This window comes from Sander lucioperca, chromosome 8, assembly GCF_008315115.2.
Source record: "Sander lucioperca isolate FBNREF2018 chromosome 8, SLUC_FBN_1.2, whole genome shotgun sequence".
Taxonomy (NCBI): Eukaryota; Metazoa; Chordata; class Actinopteri; order Perciformes; family Percidae; genus Sander; species Sander lucioperca.
In genome coordinates, this window is record NC_050180.1 from 31,830,333 (window position 1) to 31,854,253 (window position 23,921).

The 23,921-nt window shown below is 40.8% G+C and overlaps 1 protein-coding gene and 1 long non-coding RNA gene across 3 annotated transcripts; one reads left to right on the plus strand and one right to left on the minus strand.

Annotated features, from left to right (window-relative positions):
• Positions 1-1,334: 1,334 nt before the first annotated feature.
• Positions 1,335-6,430, minus strand: LOC116054416. Of its 2 annotated transcripts, XR_004106075.2 has the most exons (4): positions 6,071-6,430; positions 3,516-3,589; positions 3,252-3,406; positions 1,335-2,247 (listed from the first exon to the last, which is right to left on the minus strand). It is a non-coding gene; the product is annotated as an uncharacterized LOC116054416 (long non-coding RNA). The 2 variants fall into 2 exon arrangements; XR_004898162.1 differs by lacking the exons at positions 3,516-3,589; positions 6,071-6,430 and having other exon boundaries at positions 3,252-3,476.
• Positions 6,431-12,950: 6,520 nt separating this feature from the next.
• Positions 12,951-14,168, plus strand: LOC116050330 (trace amine-associated receptor 13c-like). Its single transcript, XM_031300308.2, has 2 exons — positions 12,951-13,123; positions 13,355-14,168. The coding sequence occupies exons 1-2, from the start codon at positions 12,951-12,953 to the stop codon at positions 14,166-14,168; spliced, it is 987 nt and encodes a 328-aa protein (XP_031156168.2).
• Positions 14,169-23,921: the final 9,753 nt, after the last annotated feature.

The following is a 23,921-nucleotide window of genomic DNA, read 5'->3' on the forward strand; positions in this document are numbered from 1 at the left end:
TATTCTTTCTATTTAGCTGTTGTTGCAGCAGATTAAGCTATTCCTGAGTTGTTTGAGTCTGCAGTGAGTCCTGAATGTTAACCGTTTGACCCTGTGATGTGAAGCTTGCTAACTTTCCTGTTCATCACACATGTTAGTGTGTGATACGTTTTTTGGGGCTTTAATCGTTACTGTGCTGGAGAGGATGTTCATTTTACTTGCCCACAGTGTGATAATTGTACATTTTATTTCAGTATTTGTTAATATTTGTTATTTTTAATGTAATATATTTAATATTTGTTAATTCCTTTGGCTACAGCCTTGGCTAAACATTTGACATAATAAAAAAAAAAACAATATGGTATTCAAACTTTTGACTGCTTCCTTTAATAACTAAATAACACAATAATTGTACTTTTACTTTCAGTACTTGAGTAGTAAATTTTAAAATAAACTACTTGCAATACTCAAGTACAAAAAATGTTGAATACTTTAGTACTTCTATTTAAGTGCTGTGCTTAAAGAGCACTTCTACTTCTACTCAAGTCACTTTTTTGATAGAGCACTTGTACTTTTACTCAAGTCTGGGTCTCTAGTACTTTATACAGCTCTGACCATACTATATACTGTTTTTATGTAATCACCCAGTTTAATGCAAACTTTAAATTCACTGACACTTTTTTCCAGGGAAGCGAAAGATTTTAACCCAACAACAAAAGAGCTCCTAAAGCTTTGTATTTATGTTACTATGTTTGGTCACAGGATCATCTCCGTGATTTGTGTCAGTTTTGTTGCAAACTGAAATTACAGGCCTGCTGGGCTCCTGTTTCACAAAGAAAAAAGATGCCCCTAAAGAGCCACACTTTTATGTAAGTGTATGTATGTTTCCACTATAGAAAAACATCAGCTTCTGTGTTTCTGATACAACATAAAATCATTACGTTCCTTTTCAGCTCAGGGACAAACTCAGTTTTAACCATTTCAGTTAATGCCATTCATATTTGATCCCTGTGTAACATTTCTTGTCTATATATTCTTGCCAAAAGGACTTCATAGTGCTTTAAATAGATCATTTAAAAATACAGGATTAGCTACATTTCATCAGATAATTGCAGCTACATGTACAGTGTAAACATAGGACAGAGAAAAATTTAAGTTTTAAAAATTACGTGAAATCTGATGGGTTGCAATTTAATTTACATTTGTCAATTCAGCATATATCTTATTTGTAGTCATTAAATAATACATTTAAGTTCAGTTAATGAAAACATTAGGTTTTCATCTACTATAAGTTTTACTATTTACTTTGACATAATTCAAGTTTGTCAACCGGTTCCACACAAATGAACCCAACATAGTTTTCTTATTTCCTTTATTCACCAACACAGCAGTGATTCAGTAACATTTTGGTGCAATTCTATACACTACAGTAACATTGTATACAATAAAGTAACATTTAAATGCATGTACACATTTGTAACACATGGAATTACAGCTGCAAATATTAGTCGACTGATTGATAGCAAATTAATAAATAATTCACACTTTTTAAAAAAACTTTTTACAGTTTTCAAATTTGTTTACAACAAAATAATAGTCTCTCCATCTAACAGCCTTGCCACTGGAAACTTTATTTTAGATGTTAACACTTTAACAAACATCTACTCCCTGTTAAAGTAGTATTTCTTTAACGGGTATATGAAAGATGGTCTGATGATTGAACTTCCTTGCAGTTGTTTTTGATGCAGCTTAGTGTTAAAACATCCACAAAATATCCATAGTTATATATCAACCATTTTTGCGCAGCATGGTCTCTCAATTCTACATCACTTCTCTACCACTTTTCATGTATGGTAAAAGTTTTTCAAAAGTTTGCAAAACAATTAGTTGTTTTTACTCAAGTGAAGTTTCTCTGCTCTATTTTCAAACAGGTAATAATTTTATTCAGTTTCAGCCCAAAATATGTCTCCTGTTCTATGGAACATTCAGCATCCAAATCAGTGATTGTCTCATTCATACAGTTTGTTCTTGAGCAGCTGTACCTTGGTTGAGAGTCTTTTTGAAGTACTAAAGAAGGCTTTCAGTCTGTTAGGATAACTGAGGGCACATGCAGAGAAAAGTCTCCAAAGTCGTGCAGAACTTCACCACCCTCAATCACAATTCCAACATCGGCTGGAGGAGTGGTGGTATCACCTCCCTTAACATTGATGCTGTAGATACCAAAGGTGACTTCTCAAGCTCCCTCTCAACAGCTGTACCATCGGCTTCCTTTACAGAGGAGCAAGAGCAAGGAGAAAAACAATTATATTAAAAAATGTTTTACCTACGCAATTCAGATTTCCTGTATATAATAATTTTAATAGCATCACACCTTAAACAGTATGTGTATAAATAATAAGATGAAGTAATGCTGGGTGATTGTAACAAACTAGAGATCATTTTTATCATTTACATTATTTAATAAACATTGACCAAGCACTTTATTAGGTAGGGCAATCTAATGCAGTCCAACAGCTCTGCTATAGATTCTCTTTAACTATACTTAGATATTTTCAGTTTTTGTTTACATTGTGTTCCTAATATTCTCATGTAGGTAGACAATAATAATACTAAAACGTTTGTACATTAAAACTGTACACCGCCAACACCCACTACAACCTCAGTAATTAACTGGAAGTAAAATTATCACCATCATCAATAATAATGTACGAAAAAAAAACTCTAGATGTACAAGTTTAATACAATAATGCGTACACAAACCCACACCTCACATTTCTATAAACATGTTAATTGGATGACATCTCAAACAAGGTTACCACCACTTTGTAGATGTCCACATTTAACAGGGAAGGGAAAGAAAAAAACAGTAAAGAATCTTGTTTGTTTTAAATCTCTTTCACGTACAAAAACTGAAGTTTTTGTCCCTTACCTTTTCACAACACTCACTAATAGATAAACCCGAAAACCGGCGTCAATTGTTTGTGTGATCAGCGCTGTATGTTGAGAAGCAAACTTCTGTTTCTCATTCCAAATTTCAATACATTTGATCCCTAAACACAGCTACAGTGACTGATCTGTGTTTATATTCAGAGGTGGCTGCAAATAAAAAATAATTTGAAAGAAGCACAAGAGTTGCTGTTCAGGCAACTATCAAAACCCAACTTTATATCTACTCTTAAGGGTGCATTCACAGATACTGTCTAGTCAGTCAGATTCACTAGTCAACATCAACTTATAATTCCATAATATTTTCTACCAACAGCAAAACATACCTGTGTCATTGGGGCCATAATGATCCTGATTATCCTCCCTGCAGAGCCTCCTTTGTTCTTCAACACTTTCATGAGCTGCTCATTGCGTTGGTCAAGTTGTGTAAGGAACTTTGAGAGAAGGGGAGTAGTAGTAGTAAGACAAATTCTGCCTCCATCTGAAAACATGTCCACGAACACAAATTACATTAATTGTACCTACTAAAACAGTCAACATTCATTATTTTAGTAATACCTCATTAAAAAGGTTTTTCTATGTTCTCGTACCACATACAAGCTCCGTAGTCCAGCTATAACACATCAATAAGGAGGGAGCTGACAAAGGCTATCCCAGCCAGGATCTGAAATTCAACATATTAACAGAAGCCATCAACTACTGTTTCCCTTTCCAAACCAAATAGTTGTAAGCTAGTTGTATAAACACTACCTTGGCCACAGGTAAGTTAGGTTGTAGTGTGGTTGTAGTGGGCGACTGAACGTAGCTCCGCTGTCAGCCTCCTTCGCTGTTTGAATTATGTTAGTAGGTTGGCTGACGTATTTCAGCGAGGCAAGACATCTTAAATCCAGTGTTTTAATCATTGCTCTGAACCCGTCTTTCTCAACGGTCTGTAGCGGGACCGTAGGTGGATTGCGTTCATAATGTTGCTCCGCTGCATGCTTGAAGTGACATGTCTTTAATGTTAGCACAGTAACGTTAGCACGGTAACGTTATGGTAACGTTAGAGCGACGGGCAGCAACAGTGGCTAAATTATGTCCGATATTTTAGAAACAAAAAACTTCGGAACAACAGATGGCTCCTCTCTTGAGCACACGTTATTCTGGTGTATCTCCGGTCTTCCTTCATCCTCTAACTAACTTTCTTCTCGGTTCTTGTAGTACCGACCGGAGCCTCTCCCAGACTGTTTAACAGACTGTTATGCTACCTGGCTAGCTATGCTAGCAGCTATAATGTTACCCAGCATGCCGTTGGGCAGTGTAGCTACAGTTGTAAATTTGTAAAATTATTAGCGTTAGAAACTGTTGAAGTCACAAATTGTTATATGCTATGGTGTTTTATCCTTTTAAAGAGAGTTAGTTGTGGGTTATTAATTATTGTGTTATAAAGTTACTACCATGAGTGAGAAGGGTACGCAGTTAACAGGGGTCCCGGTGCTGCAACGGAGGAAAAAAAAAATGCAACTGGATCTGGACCAGCTATTTTTTTAATATCGAGGCCGAAATCCGATACCAATATCGGATCGGTGCACCCCTAGTATAAAGGTGTTAGCTGATTAATTATTGGGGCACATTTTACATGGTATTTAAAGCAACACTATGCAACTTTTAGCTGCAGCTGTAGTTCTAATGAGACAACCTGTAGGGGGACCGAAGCAACGGGTAGCGCGAGCTGTAGTTACATAGTGTTGCTGAGCTACAATATGACAAAAATGTCCTTAAAGCCTGCTTTTACATCATTCCCTAGCATGAATTTCACACACTCAACCCGATTAAAAAATAATGAAAAAATAACTAATGATTTGGCTGGGGTGGCTATATGTTTTATACTCTAAATAAATGTGCAAAGTAAACTTTCAAATTCACCACAAATAAGTCAGGTCCACAAATGGGCACCTTTTCTATTGTTTATCTGTATTAGCTAAATGCAGAAAGTTTAGCGCGCAGCGAGCATGACACAGCCACAACATTCACTTCAGGCTCAGAGACTAACGTTAGTAGCAGCATGCTGCTTGTGGTGTTGTGGCCTGCCGGATTACCTGTTCTAATAAACAGCGAAAGCGCCGCGGCCACACCACTGTGGAAGCGACCCTGAACGTCATTTTTCTGGTTGTTCACCCTCTCCCTCTGCTCCACTCGAGTTGACCGGAGCTAACCGCTAAACTGAGCTAATTACATTGGGCCACCAGCACTAAATTCAAGTTTAGAAACACTACACACGTTAGATATAGCTAGCTAAGCGGCGCCCTGCTGGATAAACAGCAAACCAACATGGGTCATACAGCTAACGTTAGCTAGCTAGCTAAGTTTGCTAGCGAACATGTCGAAGACCATAGACAGTATAAGAGTGGACCAACAGATCCCGTTGCTCTGGACGGAGACCAGTGAAGGCCATTAGAAGCACTTTTCCGATGAGCGCCGAGCGTTACTGCGCAGCCTCCAACTGAGAGAGACGACGTAAATGTGACGTGAGCAACCTGTCTGAAGGTTGTAAGTCTTCTGGTAGCTGTGCCAAGAGAAATCTCAATCATTCCCAATCTTGCAGAGACAGAGAGTGTAGGTATATGTAAGGAGATAACATAGACACAGGCTAATTATTGCTAACTAAAATGCTAGTTAACATTAGTAATTAAACTTAAACAGCTAATGTAAGTCGAAACTGCCTGCGAGCTTCTCCTGTACTATACGGTAATTCCTCTACTATGCGACAGTAAATCCCGTGGTTATGACACAATCGTTAGCCTATTTTTACAAAAACGTCTGCTACGGAGCCATAACGTGAGGTACAAGGTAATGGAGCCCTTTATACATTGTCGTGTTTCTTTAGAAATAAACAATGGACAAATAAAGTCTTTAAACGCTTCCGATGTAAAGTTATTCACTGTCAAAGTGACGTCAAAATGAATGGCAGTCAATGGAATGCTAATGGGGGGTGAGTGCTTATTAGCATCAAAATGGCGCCATAGGAGGTTCGGGTTGTGAGGAGACGCTTACCCCCTTGTCGAAGACCCACCTGCTTTTACAGCAGTTTGCATCACAAAGTACAATCATGCTCAACATGAAAATATTACAAAACAGGTTCGAGTTAAAGAAAATGTCCTCCTACCTTTTCCAAATGAGACACCAAACACCAACTGCAACTTTTCCGACAGAATTACCGAAATTAACCGAAGGAGGGTCAGGCGGGGTCAGGTCAGGAGTTCAAAGCTATACGCATGCGCAGTCTGACGCATCTCAGTCTTCTTCTCCTTTTTTGGTTTAAATGGCAGCTGGTGTTTTATACTGCCGTCTTCAGGATGTAACAAGTATTGCAATCCTAATTCACTTAAATTAAATGTTTTGGGATTTATCAACACATTCATATTTTTTACAGGTAACAATAGACACAATTACATGGACTTTACTTGAAAATAACATTTTAACCTAACAAATACATGTATTTTAAGTAAACTGAACATTAAACAACTATTTAAAGTGCACAACCCCCCCTGATTGTGTTGCAAATGAACTGGCCAGAAAGGTGTTGCATCTGTGGTTAGGGTCAGGAATGGAGGGATTAATTAAGGTCAGAGGGATAAACTAGGGTTAGGATTAAGCAGAAAGAGATGATAAAAAGTTGTTTATTCACAGAAGTGAAAAATGGGATACTCATCCCTATGAGATGACGAATGAAAAAAAGAAAAAAAGAAACTGCCCTTTTTCAGGACACTGTATTTTAAAGATACTTTTGTAAAAATCAAAATAACTTTAGAGATCTTCATTGTAAAGGGTTTAAATAATGTTTTCCATGCTTCTTCAATGAACCATAAACAATTAATGAATATGCACCTGTTGAATGGTCGAAAAGACAATAACAGCTTAGGGCGGTAGGCAATTAAGATTACAGTTAAAAGATAATTAGGAAAGTAAAGAGACACTTCTACTGACTCTGAAAAACACCAAAAGAAAGACGCCCAGGGTCCTTGCTAATCTGCGTGAACATGCCTTAGGCATGGTGCAAGGAGGCATGAGGACAGCAGATGAGGACAGCAGATGTGGCCAGGGCAATATATTGCAATGTCCCTACTGTGAGGCGCCTAAGACAGTGCTACAGGAAGCACAGCTGATCATCCTTGCAGTGGCAGACCATGTGTAACAACACCTGCATAGGATTGGTACATCCGAATATCACACCTGCGGGACAGGTACAGGATGGCAACAATAACCGCAAGAACTGGCCAGTCTGGTGCAGAACATGAGGAGGAGCTTTACTGCAGTACTTAATGAACTGGCCAGTCTGGTGCAGTACATAATGAGGAGATGTACTACAGTACTTAATGAACTGGCCAGTCTGCAGAGATGTATAGTAATGAAGTAGAACTACTTTACTACTGTACTTAAGTACTAAAAGGCTGTATCTGTATTATTTTTTTCTCCTACTTCCACTTTTACTTCAGTACATATTTTCGATGAGTTTATTACTTTTATTTATTACTGCCTCTCTGGAAACCATCACCTTATCGTGGTGGAGAGGTTTGTGTGTCCTTATGAACCTGAGGGCTGTGTTGTCTGGAGCTTTGTGCTCCTTGTAGGGTCTCTCAAGGCAAAGTGGTCTCAGGTGAGGGGCCAGACAAAGAATGGTTCAAAAACCCTATGAAAAAACGAGGTAGAGATGGAGTGACCCTGCCCGGAGGAAGCCCGGGGCCCCCGTCTGGAGCCAGGCCCAGATGGAGGGCCCGTCAGCGAGCGCCTGGTGGCCGGGTTTGCCACAGAGCCCGGCCGGGCACAGCCCGAAAAAGCTACGTGGCATCTCTCTCCCCAACCCATGGGCCCACCACCTGTGGGAGGAACCGCTGGGGTCGGGTGCGCTGCCACATGGGTGGCAGTGAAGGTCAGGGGCCTCGACGGACCAGACCCGGGCAGCAGACGCTGGCTCTGGGGACGTGGAACGTCACCTCTCTGTGGGGGAAGGAGCCGGAACTTGTGCGGGAGGTGGAGCGCTACCAGTTGGATCTGGTGGGGCTTACCTCTACGCACAGTCTTGGTTCTGGAACCATACTCCTGGATAGGGGTTGGACTCTTTTCTTCTCCGGAGTTGCCCAGGGTGTGAGGCGCCGGGCGAAGACATGGAGAAGGACTTTCGGTCGGCACCAAGGTGCTTCTGGAAAACCGTTCGCCACCTCAGGAGGGGGAAGCGGGGAACCATCCAAGCTGTGTACAGTAAGGATGGGACGCTAGTAGGTGCGGTATTACATTCAATTTATCGCACCGTTGTGACGAAAAGAGAGCTGAGCCAGAAGGCAAAGCTCTCTATCTACCGGTCAGTTTTCGTTCCTACCCTTACCTATGGTCATGAAGGCTGGGTCATGACCGAAAGAACAAGATCCAGGGTACAAGCGGCCTAAATGGGTTTCCTCAGGGGGGTGGCTGGTGTCTCCCTTAGAGATAGGGTGAGAAGCTCAGTCATCCGTTAGGAGCTCGGAGTAGAGCCGCTGCTCCTTCACGTTGAAAGGAGCCAGTTGATGTGGTTCGGGCATCTGGTAAGGATGCCCCTGGGCGCCTCCCTAGGGAGGTGTTCCAGGCACCCAGGACTAGGTGGAGGGATTATATCTCCAACCTGGCATGGGAACGCCTCGGGATCCCCCAGTCGGAGCTGGTTAATGTGGCTCGGGAAAGGAAAGTTTGGGGTTCCCTGCTGGAGCTGCTACCCCCGCGACCCGATACCGGATAAGCGGACGAAGATGGATGGATGGATGGATGGATTATTACTTTTACTCCGATACATTTTTTATGTGCTGCATCGTTACTCGTTACAATTATAAAAATGTTACGAATCATTCCAAACCCACATTATCACTGCCAGAGCGTAGATGGCTCTGTCACCAGGTTTGATGAAGCTGGCTCATCATTTAGCGAATCAAGCGATCAAGCTGTCTTATAAGAAGACCGCGCATGCTCCCGTTCTGCCTTTCACTCTGCTGCCTGCCTGCATTGAGAACACTTCAGCTTTGTTAGTTTGTTTCGAGATGGAATAACCAGAAACACCACCTTCAACACCTTCAACTTTGAGTGATCGTGGCGGTGAGGGTGAGGAAGGAGACCACCCCTGGCTCTACTTAGAGTCCATGTTTTTATTTGTCGGAGTGAAAGACAATTCATATAGAACGAAGTGCCTACTCTGCCTCCCGAAAGATTGCGAAATAATGGCCTTCAAAAATTCACAGTCGAATTTGAAGAAACATATCAAGTTAAGTTACAAATATAATACACAAATGGCAAACCAGCTTAAGCGATCAGTAAGCGCTAGCTAACTAGCTACCCGCGGTTCATGACCTGCTGCGGTGTTGTACAGTACATTCCTGTTCTTGTACTGCTGCCACAGCCAAAGGAATTGTGAGTGTCCTTTAGGCTAAACATTTGAAATGACTACTTTCTTTAATAACTTCATGACACAATACTTGTAATTTTACTTTCAGTACTTGAGTAGTACATTTTAAAATAAACTACTTGCAATACTTAAGTACAAAAAAATGTTGAATACTTTAGTACTTCCACTTAAGTGTGGTGCTTAAAGAGCACTTCAACTTCTACTCAAGTCACTTTTTTGATAGAGCACTTGTACTTTTACTCAAGTCTGGGTCTCTAGTACTTTATACATGTCTGCCAGTCTGGTGCAGTACATGAGGAGGACATGCACTTGCAGTACCTAATGAACTGTAGTACTACAGTACTTAATGAATTGGCCAGTCTGGTGCAGTACATGAGGAGATGTACTACAGTACTTAATGAACTGGCCAGTCTGGTGCAGTACATAATGAGGATATTTACTACAGTACTTAATGCAGCTGGTGGCCACACCAGATACTGAGGGCTACTTTTGATTTTGACGCCCCCCCTGAAGCAGACCCTCCTCTGCCCGCTGCCACTCGCTCTCTCTCTTTCTCTCTTCATCCGTAACGTTGTAGCCTACTCTGGCTCAAATGAATAGCCTACATATGGTCATCGAACTATAACAACCTTATCCACATAGTCAAAATCACTTAAATATTGAGCCATTACATTGGAAATCTTTTAGATAACAGGAGCCTATCATTTCTGTAGCCTACAACAGACTACCTAGACGCCTTTTTCTCGTCTCTCTCCACATCGCTGTCTTCAGACTTTTGCGTTTTTCCCCTTTAGACGGTAACGCTGACGGAAAGACGGAAAGATGCGCTCTGATATCACTGCGATGGCAACTCTGCCCAGCTCCAAGTAGGGAGAGAGAGAGAGACACACAAACACCACACGTGTCCAAACCTCAGCCAGGTGGTCGCTTAATAAAACTCCCACGGAACCACGGAACAACGTCGGCATTACTTAATCCTATGACCAGTGTTAGTAACAGCCACCGTATGCATATGGATAGCCTACAACTTAGCTATTTGCAGCTCCCTAAATACAATGGCAAGCAGTTTTATAAACAAGGCATTCGGCATTCGCATTTTCCATTTGGACCCTCAAACTTCCTTAGCTATAGTTGCAAGCACATATAGAGCAACGTGTTTCCACTTTCAAAGTGTATGGCAATATTTCAGCTAAGTCAAACAGTTAAAAGATGCTTTGAAAGTTTAAAACTTACCGTTGTCTTGAAGGGGGGCAGTGCATGGTCTCCACGTGAACTACAGCGTCTCCAGCAACACAGAGCTGCCTGTGGATGCCTGTCTGTAAATAATGCCAGGAAAAAACTATCCGTGAACGCAACATTGGCCGATGCTGATACACGTAAAAAACGCAAATATCGACCCAATATATCGGGCGGCCGACAAATCGGTCGATCACTAATCAGAATCATCATGGGCGGCGCTAAACTCCGCACAGAGCCGCTGCAAAATAGTTGTGCAAGAGAAAACTCAGATTGGACATATAGTCTAACTAGCTTGCTCAATATACAATGCAGAGATCTGAGGAGCAGTCAACAATTGTCCTCATAAATCCACCGCAGTTTAAAATTCCAACACAAAGATTTCCTGCAGCACTGGAGCAATCCCGGAAGTGAAACGTCAAGGATATAGACTAGTCAGTTGATGACATCTCAACCTCTGAGGTGTCACTGCCAGCAGAGGTGTGAAGACAAACAAGCATCAGCATGAACCCATCAACATTTGATGAAATCATTACTGAACAGGGATGTTTTTTCAGTTGATATTGTGTCTGACAGTGCAATAATTTAATCACTTGGAATTGTTTTGATTTTTAAAAATAAAAAGGGATTCAATTAGCATGTGTAATGTCAGAATCCACAGAGAATTATCTACCGACTGTGCAGCTCCTCTCAGCTCTACAGCTCTTTTAACTCACTGTTTTTTTTGGTTTTAAGGCCCAAACCTTTACTGTCTTTTTCACTTTCACAGTGTTATCAGTCACTCTCATAGCTCTAATAATAATAATAATAATAATAATAATAATAATTCCATACCTTTGTATAGCGCTTTATCATAGACACTCAAAGCGCTTCAGGGGAGACTACTCTCTACCACCACCAATGTGTGGCACCCAACTTGCATACATCACCACATATCAGAGTCCATTTCAGGACTCTAAAACTCACTGTACCAAAGAGTTTGGTGCAGCTCAGCAGCAAATAGACAGTTAGAGACCAGCTGGTGAATAATGTGGAGGACTTAGCAGGTAAAGAGGGTTAGGGGTAATTGCTGCCGGATTGCACCAGGATGTACGGAAGTGGTCATAGTAATTGAGCAAAGCAGAAAATAAGGTCACAAAGTATAACAGCATCAAAGTCCGTGTGCAAAGGCATGTTTGGGGTGGTGGATCCATCAACCAAAACACAAGACTTTCTCCTAGGAGACCGGGGATCGTGTCCTATTTGAAAATAAAAGTGGTGGGTTGTATTTTCTTGCCCAGATAGGGAGCTAATTTATGAAATGCTCCTATTGGTCGTATTATAAGGTAGGAATAAAAAACCTATAATGTCATATGGTTGTTAAGACGTTATAGACCCTTTATAATCCTACTGGTTCTGGTGGTGAACATCCAATGGTGCGCTTTCAGTGTTATTTTTTAACAACTAGACTGCACCAGCCAAATTCAGTCAGACTGCAATGGAGAGAACAGAGGGGAAGTGGGAAGGCCTGAGGCTTGCTGACTGTTGGGCTATGCTAGCAGGCCAAGATCAGAATAGTTAGAAGTTGGCAGGGAATAAAGCTTGTGACTTTAAACCAGTAAACGGTTGTTCATGTCCTGGGAGTACTTCTTAAAGGGGACTAGTGTTTTAACCCAAACCACAATCTTTAAAAAAAATCTTAACCAGTCGTTTGGGTGTCTAAACTTAACTGTTGTCGCAGGATGATACTCACCTTTTGTCCTCTATACTTATCCAACTCACCTCAAATCTAACTGTCATGTGACATGGTCGACTGCCGACCATGTCACATGTATTTACGTAAGATATGTCACATGTATTTACGTAAGATATCATATGAACGCATTCATGAGAATGCTTTGCATCAGATTACACACCCTGCTCCTCTTAAAAATGGAACGGAGATTGTAATCAGTTGAAAGTTGAAAGTTGAAAGTGACTTTCTCGGTTCCAGTTGCAAATTGACCCCACCTCTTTCACTTCGGTCAGAGTTGAAACTAATTGAACTTTGTCCTTTCATCGGGGAAATTTTGATTGTTTGTGTCTTTTTTTATCACTGCATGGCATGGGTTGCACACTAGGAAGCGTTTGAAGACTTAAGGGTTTGGTAAACTTGAAATAAACTGAATTATCTGACTATGCCCAACTGACTAAATATAAAAGTGTAAATACCTGCTCCAGGCTGTAATTGTGTAGATAAATGACGTTGTGATGTGTAAAGCAAGGAAGGAAGGAAGGACATTAGTGTCCAAGAGGGACTGAGAGGGAGAAAGTGAGGGGTGGTGACAACAGTAGAAAGAGATAAATCAGTTGTACGACAGAGTTCGAAGCAGAGAGCTGCAGCTTCTCTCTCCTCCCACTGATGATGGAGACACAGGACGGAGCAGAGCTCTGCTTTCCACAACTCTTCAACACATCCTGCAGGAAGCTGACATCTCCTTTGTTTGAAGTGTTGCTCATTCACATTTTGCTTTCCTCCATCTGTCTGATCACTGTAGCTCTCAACCTGCTCGTCATTATCTCAGTCTCCCACTTCAGGCAAAGATTAATGTCTCAACAATTGAAGTTTTAGATATATGGATACTTTGTGTCAGTTTCAGGGTCCTGGTATTGTGCATGCTGGCTTGATGTCTGTGTCAGGGCTTACTGGGACACTTGAGGGAGCCATTGATAATGTTATTAGTAGAATGATTGTTTCCATTGTTTCAGAAAGAAAGTCATTTAGATGAGGACTTGTTGGTTTAATGATGCTTTTCTCTTTCCCTCCAGGCAGCTCCACACACCCACCAACATCCTCCTCCTCTCTCTGGCTGTCGCAGACTTTCTCGTGGGCCTTGTGGTGATGCCCGCAGAAAGCATCCGAAATACAACCTGCTGGTTTCTCGGTGACATTGTGTGTTCTCTTTATAATTATCTTTCTGCCATTGTTACCGTTGCCTCAGTAGGTAACATGATGCTCATATCATTTGAGCGTTATGTGGCTATTTGTGACCCTCTGCATTACACCACCAGAATCACTGTGAATAGAGTTAAATTCTGTGTTTATTTGTGTTGGCTCTATAGTGTTAGCTACAGCATATTCTTTGCGAAGGATGACCTGACACAACCAGGGATGTATAATTCCTGCTACGGAGAATGTGTGTTTATCATTGACGATATCGTAATAGCTGTAGACCTTGTTTTGAGCTTTATTGTTCCTTTTACTGTCATCGTAGCTCTGTATCTGAGAGTATTTGCCGTGGCTGTGTCTCAGGCTCGTGCCATGCGCTCTCACATTACAGCTGTCACACTCCAGCATTCAGTGACTCCAAAGGCAAAGAAATCAGAGCTGAAAGCAGCCAGGAATCTTGGTGTTCTTGTAGTTGTGTTCCTAATATGTTTAAGCCCATATTACTGTCTCTTGATTGTAGGTGATGACTGGGTCACTGTCTCTTCATCCTTTGTAATATATCTGTTATATTTAAACTCTTGTCTAAACCCTGTGATCTATGCCTTCTTGTACCCCTGGTTTAGAAAAGCAGTTAAAAACATTGTTACTCTTCAGATACTGCAGCCTGGCTCCTGTGAGGCCAACATACTGTAGAGAGGCTGTGGAGGGACTGAGATCAGACTTGGTCTAAGGACAAAGGATTGAATGCTGTTCAGTGAGTGAAATATCAAATACAGAAAGTGAACATATGCTTTCCAGTCTTTAAGTCTAAATTTTGGATGAACAACAAATGAAAGATCTGTGCTTCAGCTTTTGCTTGTTGTGTATTTTTCCTCTCTGACCAAGTCTCTGACCATACTCAGAGCTGTATAGTAACGAAGTAGAACTACTTCACTACTCTACTTAAGTACTAAAAGGCTGTATCTGTACTCTACTGGAGTATTATTTTTTCTCCTACTTCCACTTTTACTTGAGTACATATTTTCAATGAATGACATACTTTTACTCCGATAGATTTTTTATGTGCTGCATCGTTACTCGTTACTGTTGTGAATTCCTCACGCTACGGAGACTGTGTAGGTTACAGTGTGTGTACGTTAGTTACGTACGTTAATTACGTAAGAAATCCCCGAGATCGCGTCGTGTTTCTTTTCATTACGGTCGCCTCTTCAGAAGTCAGAGACGATGTAAGTTTGTATTCTTTCTATTTAGCTGTTGTTGCAGCAGATTAAGCTATTCCTGAGTTGTTTGAGTCTGCAGTGAGTCCTGAATGTTAACCGTTTGACCCTGTGATGTGAAGCTTGCTAACTTTCCTGTTCATCACACATGTTAGTGTGTGATACGTTTTTTGGGGCTTTAATCGTTACTGTGCTGGAGAGGATGTTCATTTTACTTGCCCACAGTGTGATAATTGTACATTTTATTTCAGTATTTGTTAATATTTGTTATTTTTAATGTAATATATTTAATATTTGTTAATTCCTTTGGCTACAGCCTTGGCTAAACATTTGACATAATAAAAAAAAAACAATATGGTATTCAAACTTTTGACTGCTTTCTTTAATAACTAAATAACACAATAATTGTACTTTTACTTTCAGTACTTGAGTAGTAAATTTTAAAATAAACTACTTGCAATACTCAAGTACAAAAAATGTTGAATACTTTAGTACTTCTATTTAAGTGCTGTGCTTAAAGAGCACTTCTACTTCTACTCAAGTCACTTTTTTGATAGAGCACTTGTACTTTTACTCAAGTCTGGGTCTCTAGTACTTTATACAGCTCTGACCATACTATATACTGTTTTTATGTAATCACCCAGTTTAATGCAAACTTTAAATTCACTGACACTTTTTTCCAGGGAAGCGAAAGATTTTAACCCAACAACAAAAGAGCTCCTAAAGCTTTGTATTTATGTTACTATGTTTGGTCACAGGATCATCTCCGTGATTTGTGTCAGTTTTGTTGCAAACTGAAATTACAGGCCTGCTGGGCTCCTGTTTCACAAAGAAAAAAGATGCCCCTAAAGAGCCACACTTTTATGTAGGTGTATGTATGTTTCCACTATAGAAAAACATCAGCTTCTGTGTTTCTGATACAACATAAAATCATTACGTTCCTTTTCAGCTCAGGGACAAACTCAGTTTTAACCATTTCAGTTAATGCCATTCATATTTGATCCCTGTGTAACATTTCTTGTCTATATATTCTTGCCAAAAGGACTTCATAGTGCTTTAAATAGATCATTTAAAAATACAGGATTAGCTACATTTCATCAGATAATTGCAGCTACATGTACAGTGTAAACATAGGACAGAGAAAAATTTAAGTTTCAAAAATTACGTGAAATCTGATTGGTTGCAATTTAAAATCATTTTCACAAAAGAGATCAGATTCAATTTTAATAAACACAAGTCATATTCATAATGTAACGTTAGTCCAGATATACAAAAACAAATTTGTCTACCGTGTCTCTAAGAACATGGGTCACCAGGGCTTGCAAACCTGCATGCAGGGCATTGATCAGTGTAAGAGACACAATCAGATACTCTCAATGGCCACTGGTGGCTATTTTCCAAATGGCCCAAAATCTCATTAAGTTATATGTGTTTAGAAGGGTCTGAAGCTGCATTTAGACAGACAACAACAGTGTGTGAAAAAACACAGCGCTCTCATTCAATTTAATTTGGCCTTTCTGTTGATGCAGCCGGGCTTCTTTAAAAAAATAAAACATCAGGGTTATGAAAGCAATTCATTTGAACCTAGTACCCTTTTTTGTGTGATCTGCAGGGCATGAAGTTAACTTTTTTGACCACCACCACCAGTAAAAAGTCCATGTGGCAGGTGGATTTTTAAATCTACCTGCCACAGGGACTTTTTACCAGCCAGTTTTTTGTTTGCGTCATAAAGGTGAAAAACAGGAATTGCTGTGTCTCTATGATCCTATCCTGTCCTATTGATGGTAGCCTACTCGTGGACATTGTGCCGTCATCACGTGCTGTAGTAGGGGGGCCCGCCTTGATAATCCTGCATAGGGGCCCGGTGTTGGCTTGTTACGCCACTGCATATAAGAGATGAGATGACTGACAAAATCAGGAGTAACCTACGCGCACCACAACAACAAAAACACTGGTGAATGCGCACCATAACACATGAATCTTTTTTGTATAGTTCTTAAAAATAAAAAAATAAATAAAAAGGAAACTTGTTTTGGGGAGAATAATACTTATTACTATTAATTAATTACTATGGGCTGAGATTAGGAACCTTACCAAAAAGGCTCAGGATGCTGCAAATGTTGGTAAAATATGAAAAAGGCTGGTGGATTTAAGACACAAAATAATAATTTATTGACTGAATCAAATATGAACATATCTGTCACTGTCAGTGGCTTGTTGATCTTTACATTGTTAGTTAATTTCCTATCCTGGCCTGGAACACACATTCATACGGTTTAATAAAGTACTTATTGGACTTTAACTTATCATTGCACTTAAAATAACGAGAGTAGCTGTCCTCAATTTAGGTCATCCTGTACGTCTCATCTGCGGTTTGTCCTGCATCCACCGTGTGTGTTTGTGTGTGATTGTGTGTGTGTGTGCGTGTCTTTGGGTGCGATTGTGTGTGCGCGTCAGTCGCGGGGGAAACGGAGCAGCTTCGCCCGCTGCAGAAAGCCGACAGTATTGAAACAGCAGCCGCTGACTTTAGAGTGAAAAAACGTTACAGCGTACATTGATGTTAAAATGTATACAGGTTGGCAGGACGGTCTGAAATGTTTTGCACGGTCTTTCGCTGTACGTTTTGTTGGTAAATGTGAGATGTTCGAGTCACACACACGTCTCGTCTTCATATCAGAAACTAGGAACTGAATTTTACCCGTTCTCACTCCCGCTTGGTCAGTGGGTGCACGTGGGACTGCTGGGATTGTGTCAGTAATGAAAATGCGATAGGGGGCCCTGGCTGTCAATCAATGTCTTCCAGTGATGCGGGCCCCTGATTGGACCAGGCCCGTAAGTAACCGTGTACCCTGCTTACCAATAGTTACGCATCTGAATCACTCAATTCTCATTGGCTACCTGCCAATGTGGCAGGTAGATTGACAGTGTTACCCGCCAATTGCAAAATTCACCCGCATTTGGCGGGTGGTCAGGTGTTAATTCCATGCCCTGGTGATCTGGTAATGTGTTGCAAATGAACTGGCCAGAAAGGTGTTGCATCTGTGGTTAGGGTCAGGAATGGAGGGATTAATTAAGGTCAGAGGGATAAACTAGGGTTAGGATTAAGCACAAAGAGATGATAAGAAGTTGTTTATTCACAGAAGTGAAAAATGGGATACTCATCCCTACGAGATGACGAATGAAGAAAAGAAAAAAAGAAACTGCCCTTTTTCAGGACACTGTATTTTAAAGATACCTTTGTAAAAATCAGAATAACTTTAGAGATCTTCATTGTAACGGGTTTAAACAATGTTTTCCATGCTTGTTCAATGAACCATAAACAATTAATGAACATGCACCTGTTGAACGGTCAAAAAGACAATAACAGCTTAGGGCGGTAGGCAATTAAGATTACAGTTAAAAGAAAATTAGGAAAATAAAGAGACCTTTCTATTGACTCTGAAAAACACCAAAAGAAAGACGCCCAGGGTCCTTGCTAATCTGCGTGAACGTGCCTTAGGCATGGTGCAAGGAGGCATGAGGACAGCAGATGTGGCCAGGGCAATATATTGCAATGTCCCTACTGTGAGGCGCCTAAGACAGTGCTACAGGAAGACAGGAAGCACAGCTGATCGTCCTCGCAGTGGCAGACCATGTGTAACAACACCTGCATAGGATCGGTACATCCGAATATCACACCTGCTGGACAGGTTGAAAGGAGGCAAGGTAAAAAATGGCGGAGGAAGGCAGTCGCTCGACAGGTGCTGCTGCACCTTTCCTAAAACAAACTGATTTTTTTGCAAATGGAATTTCTGCATCTTGGAACTCACGCATCAAACACACTAAAACAGAGAACTCATTATATCTCTGGGTAACTCTGTATGTGTTGTTTCTCCTACTGACACAACTGCGGGGATCTCGTGAACGCCATACTTTGTTGCAGGCCACGGCGTTCGCAGACATAGTCGTGCCAATGCCACTTGCTTCATGGTGCCAATACACCATATACTCAAACGTTTTAAATGACGGGCGAGCATGTACTCGTAGCGCGCTGCGTGAGCGGCGCTGCTCCAGAGGGACGGTACCAGCAAGTCGGACTCGTGGATATTCTGTCTCTCTGCACGGTTCTGCTTCTATGTGGGGATATTCATCTAAACCCCGGGCCTTTGGATTATCAAGATCGTGTGGACGCTCTAAAATCAGCTGTTCCCATTTATGGGGTGGAAACGTCGCTAACCCATATCCAAGGCTCCAGCGTGGGAAAACGAGGTAACCCCCTAACAAACTTTGCTCCTAAGTTCATCCCTGAGAAAATATTAACATCAGTGATCCACGCTAAGCCAGCAGCAACTGCAAATACTGGCGCCTTACTTAAACAGCAGCAAATGAAACTGTTTCAGACTGTGAATCACGCGAGCGTGCTTTGGAACCCGAAAATAAAGCCGAAGGGCATTTTCGGAGGACATTTAAACATCCGCAGCATTGCTTCAAAGACAGAATCGAACATTTGTTAACAGACTCAAATCTTGTTTATCTTTGCTTACCGGAAACCTGGTTAACTCCTACTACTCCCTCTTCTATAGTGAAAGTGTCGGGATACAACTTGTATAGACGCGACAGAAACAAGGGTAAAGGCAGCAGTGTGCTGATTTATGTAAAAGATCACATCCAAAGTAAACCACTGGACATCAGTGATTGTCACTTGGAGTGTGTGGGGACTACTATTACTTTATCTCCTCAAATGACTTTCTGTGTATTAGCAATTTATCGACCTGCTAAAGCTACTAATGATTTCTTTATTTCTCTTGGTAACTTACTTAAACAATGTGATGGAAAATAAGTCATTCTTTTAGGTGACTTCAATTTAAATTGGTTTGAGAAATCATGTAGAAACAAACTTAAAGAAATAACAAAACCTTTTCAAATGACACAACTATTAAGTAAACCAACTCGTATAACAAGATCTTCTCAAACCTTAATAGATTTAATATTGACAAATAAACCCGAGAGAATAATTAAAATTTATAATCTAATTACAGGCATGTCTGATCACAATTTAACCCTAGTAGCTAGAAAATTGATAAAAAAACTGGGCTGGGCCTCGGTGGCTTAGACATTAACCATAGAATGTAAATATAATGGACATAGCATAAGTGACGTCATCCATTGGTTTGTGGACTGCCGTTTTGAATATAGGATTTTGCATTTTGGCCAACACCATCTTGGTATTTTGGAGGCAAAAGTGACCATGTTTGCACAATCGAATGACGCGTTTTTGCCACCATTTTGTATGGTTTCAATTGCGCTGTAATGAGCTAAAGGCTAGAGAGGGAACGTCGCTGATTTTCAACCTGGTGAGGTAAGTCATCCAGCAGAACTTTGTCGGCAGGTAAACAAGCAGTTGTTACAGAGAAAGAGATGAAGATGATGTTGTGATGTGCAAAGTGAGGGAGGAGGGGCATCAGAGGCAAACAGGAATGGAGAAGGAGGTGGAGATGAAGAGAATGTGAGAAAGATAATTCAGTTGCATGACTCAGGTTTGTTCAGATGCTGCCAGAGCTGCAGCTATCTACAGATGGAGGTTGAGGACAGAGCCGAGCTCTGCTTTCCACAGTTCCCTAACACCTCCTGCAGGAAGCCCATTTCTCCTTGGCCCGAAACAGTTACCATTGTGTTCTACTCCATCTCTCTGATCACTGTGGCTCTCAACCTGGTTATCATCATCTCAATCTCCCACTACAGGCAGATATTAACTTTTTTGCTTCTCTCTACAGGATTTGTAACTTAAAAATGTGAACAGCTGCTGTACATTTAGAAGAATTGTCTTTGAGTTAGTACTGAATAATGTTGCACCAATATTAAGCATTGCTTTCTGTCCACCGTGACCTCAACCAAGTAATTTTAACTGTCTACATTTAACCATATGGTAATTACTGATGTGGTGGACCGGAATATTTTGAAACTCATAGCCTTTTTTTAAATACTTGATTCTGTTGTTTTGTCATTCTTTTTGGTGTGTCTTTCCCTCCAGGCAGCTCCACACACCCACCAACATCCTCCTCCTCTCTCTGGCTGTCTCAGACTTTCTCGTGGGCCTCGTGCTGATGCCTGTAGAAGTTCTCCTAAAAACAGCCTGCTGGTGTTTTGGTGACCTTGTTTGTTCTCTTTATAATTATTTTTCACCCATCATTTGCACTTCCTCAGTTGTTGACATAGTACTTATATCATTTGACCGTTATGTGGCTATTTGTAACCCTCTGCATTACACCACCAGGATCACTGTGAATAGAGTTAAACTCTGTGTTTGTCTGAGTTGGCTCTATTCTATTTTCAGCAGCTTTCTCTTTGTGAAGGATGACCTGACTCAACCAGGGAGGTATAATTCCTGCATCGGAGAATGTGTGTTTGTCATTGACTATGTCGCAGGAGTAATAGATTTGGTTTTGTGCTTTATTGTTCCCATTGCTGTCATCATAGCTCTGTATCTGAGAGTATTTGCCGTGGCTGTGTCTCAGGCTCGTGCCATGCGCTCTCACATTACAGCTGTCACACTCCAGTTTTCAGTGACTTCAAAGGCAAAGAAATCAGAGCTGAAAGCAGCCAGGAATCTTGGTGTTCTTGTAGTTGTGTTCCTACTATGTTTCTGTCCATACTATGCTGTCTCTCTTGCAAGTGACAGCTTGGTCAATGCTTCCTTTTCATCGTTTGCAGTCTATTTGTTCTACTTAAACTCTTGTCTAAACCCTGTGATCTATGCCTTCTTGTACCCCTGGTTTAGAAAAGCAGTTAAATACATTCTTACTCTTCAGATACTGCAGCCTGGCTCCAGCGAGGCCAACATACTGTAGAGAGGCTGTGGAGGGACTGAGATCAGATGTGGGCTAAAGGGAATGAATGTGTTCATGCTGTTCAGTAAGTGAGTTATCAAATACAGAAGATATGCTTTCCCATCTTTAAGTCTAAATTGTATGAACAATGATTAAAAGGCCTGTGCTTCAGCTTTTGCTTGTGTATTTTTCCTCTCTGATGCTGATGCAATTTAAACGAGTCATAAGCACCATCTACTGTTTCTATAAATCACCCAGTTTAATGCAAGCTTAAAGTTCACATATGTATGACACTTATGAAGAGTTGTTTTTTCCCAGGGAACTGTTTTTCCTTCTGATAGGGAACATTTCAACCCAACATAACAAAAGAGCTACTGAAGCTTTGTATTCATGCCACTATGTTTGGTCAAAGTACAGAGAAAAAATGCCCCTAAACAGCCACACTTTCCTGTCTAGTTTAGAAAAGGAACAAAAGTTGTTTTAATCATTTCAGTAAAGTGCCATTTATATTTGATTCACGTATAACATTTCTTGTTTCTGTGACACAAGTATATAAAACACTATGATGTTCTTTTGGAAAGAAGTTAAACGACAGTATATTTGAAAAGACAAGATTATCTAGACTTTTTCATATAATTGAAGTTACATTTCAAGAGAAAAATCTACACTGTAATCATAGGAAAAAGAAAAGAAATGTTTCGGTAAAATCTGATGGGTTGCTATTTAAAATCCTTTTTATAAATAAAGGATCAGATTTAATGTCATTCTATTTTACATCGCATGGCGATTTGTTGTAAAGTAGCTTGAAATATGATAATAAACAAGACTTTCAAAATGTAATGTCATTTTATTGATTCATTGATATTGATGAGGTGAGGTAAAGTGAAGAGAGTGGAGCAGCGAAAGAATTGTAATTTTAGATGAACTGCCTGTAGAAATAAAAAACAAGCAGGGACCTCTGCATCATCCAGATAGACAAATACAAATTAGTTTACCATGTCTCTAAGGTTTGCAAACCTGCAGGCCTTGATCAGTGTAAGAGAAAGAACCAGATACTCTGTTAAAGCAGCAGTGCTTCTTTAAAAAAAATAAAAATAAAAAAACAACAGTGGTACAAGCTTTGCTGGCACGTATTGTGACGTCATCCAGAAAGGTTGTGTACCTACACCGGCCCCCGCACACCCTGTCCCCCTCCCCTTCTACCTGCCTGCGCACTGTGCACAGTGCTGCTGCACATGAGGAGAGAGGGGAGAGGCTGCTCCGCTGCTCCTCAGTCACAGAACAGAAGACTGTTTTGGCAGCTACAGGAGAGAAATACCTTACGTGCTCGCTGGACAATACTGACGACTTTTCTACAGAAAGTCGCCAGATTTGTCGCTAGTCGCTTTTTTGAAAAAAGTCGCTAAGGGGGTCTGAAAAGTCGCTAAATCTAGCAACAAAGTCGCTAAGTTGGCAACACTGCTCAGTCGGGATGACAGCTGATAACAGCCCCAGGACATATAGCTAGCTAGTTACCGTTAGCCCCCAGTCAGCTAGCTGCCAGCTACTTTCATAACAACAATCCACCCGGCCAGCACTTAACTCCAGTGCCTGGTGCTTACGACGCTAACAGCAGTTTAATGAAGCGTCAGGAAACAGATCAGACCCAGCACCCGAGTCACAACAGCATCCATCCATAACGTTAGCTATGTCTCCGTTAGCGCTACCAGTGTCCATGCCAAAAATCTCCTCCCTGCCGAATTTCTCCCCCCTTCACGTTTAGCTGTCTTTACGATTAGCTAAATTAACCCGAAAAAAGGTGGGTTAAGCACCAAAACTAAAAGTCATTACTGGAGAATCCCCCGGCAATACCCACCCACACCCGTCTCTCAGCCTCCTTGAGTAGCTAGCTAGCATTACAACAAACCCTGTCCGAACGGTGTTGACACCATCCAAATTGTGACACTGACATGTGAAATATTTTGTGTTTTAGCTGCTGGCTAATGTTAGCTTGCTAGCTCACTAGCTAACTGAAATCGATAAAAATCAAATCAAGAAAAACTTAATCATGTTGGGTGAAATGCAGCTATTTTATTAGAATGACATGAATAAACATTACTAAACGTAACGTGAATAACCTTGAATGGGTAAACTCGTCCGTGAACAGATGCATTCTAATCAGCGATGGTGTTTAACACTAAAAACTACAACTCCCATAATTCCACGCAACTTCCCAACGTCATCAAAAGTCTGTGTTTACCATCCATTGTTTTGGTTGAGAGACCCCTAGCGGCAGAAAGTTACATATTGTACATTTAAACTACATTTTCCTGATGATACTTACATACTTTTATTAAAGTAACATTTTCAATGCAGGACTTGTAGTGTAACAGAGTATTATTGCAGTGTAGTATTAGTACTTTTACTTATGTAAAGGATCTGAA

Bases quoted from the DNA above. Each gene is read 5' to 3' on its own strand.
- LOC116050330 (XM_031300308.2), top strand. From the start codon at position 12,951: ATGGAGACACAGGACGGAGCAGAGCTCTGCTTTCCACAACTCTTCAAC. The intron at 13,124-13,354 runs GCAAAGATTAAT...CTTTCCCTCCAG, and splicing joins ATCTCAGTCTCCCACTTCAG to GCAGCTCCACACACCCACCA.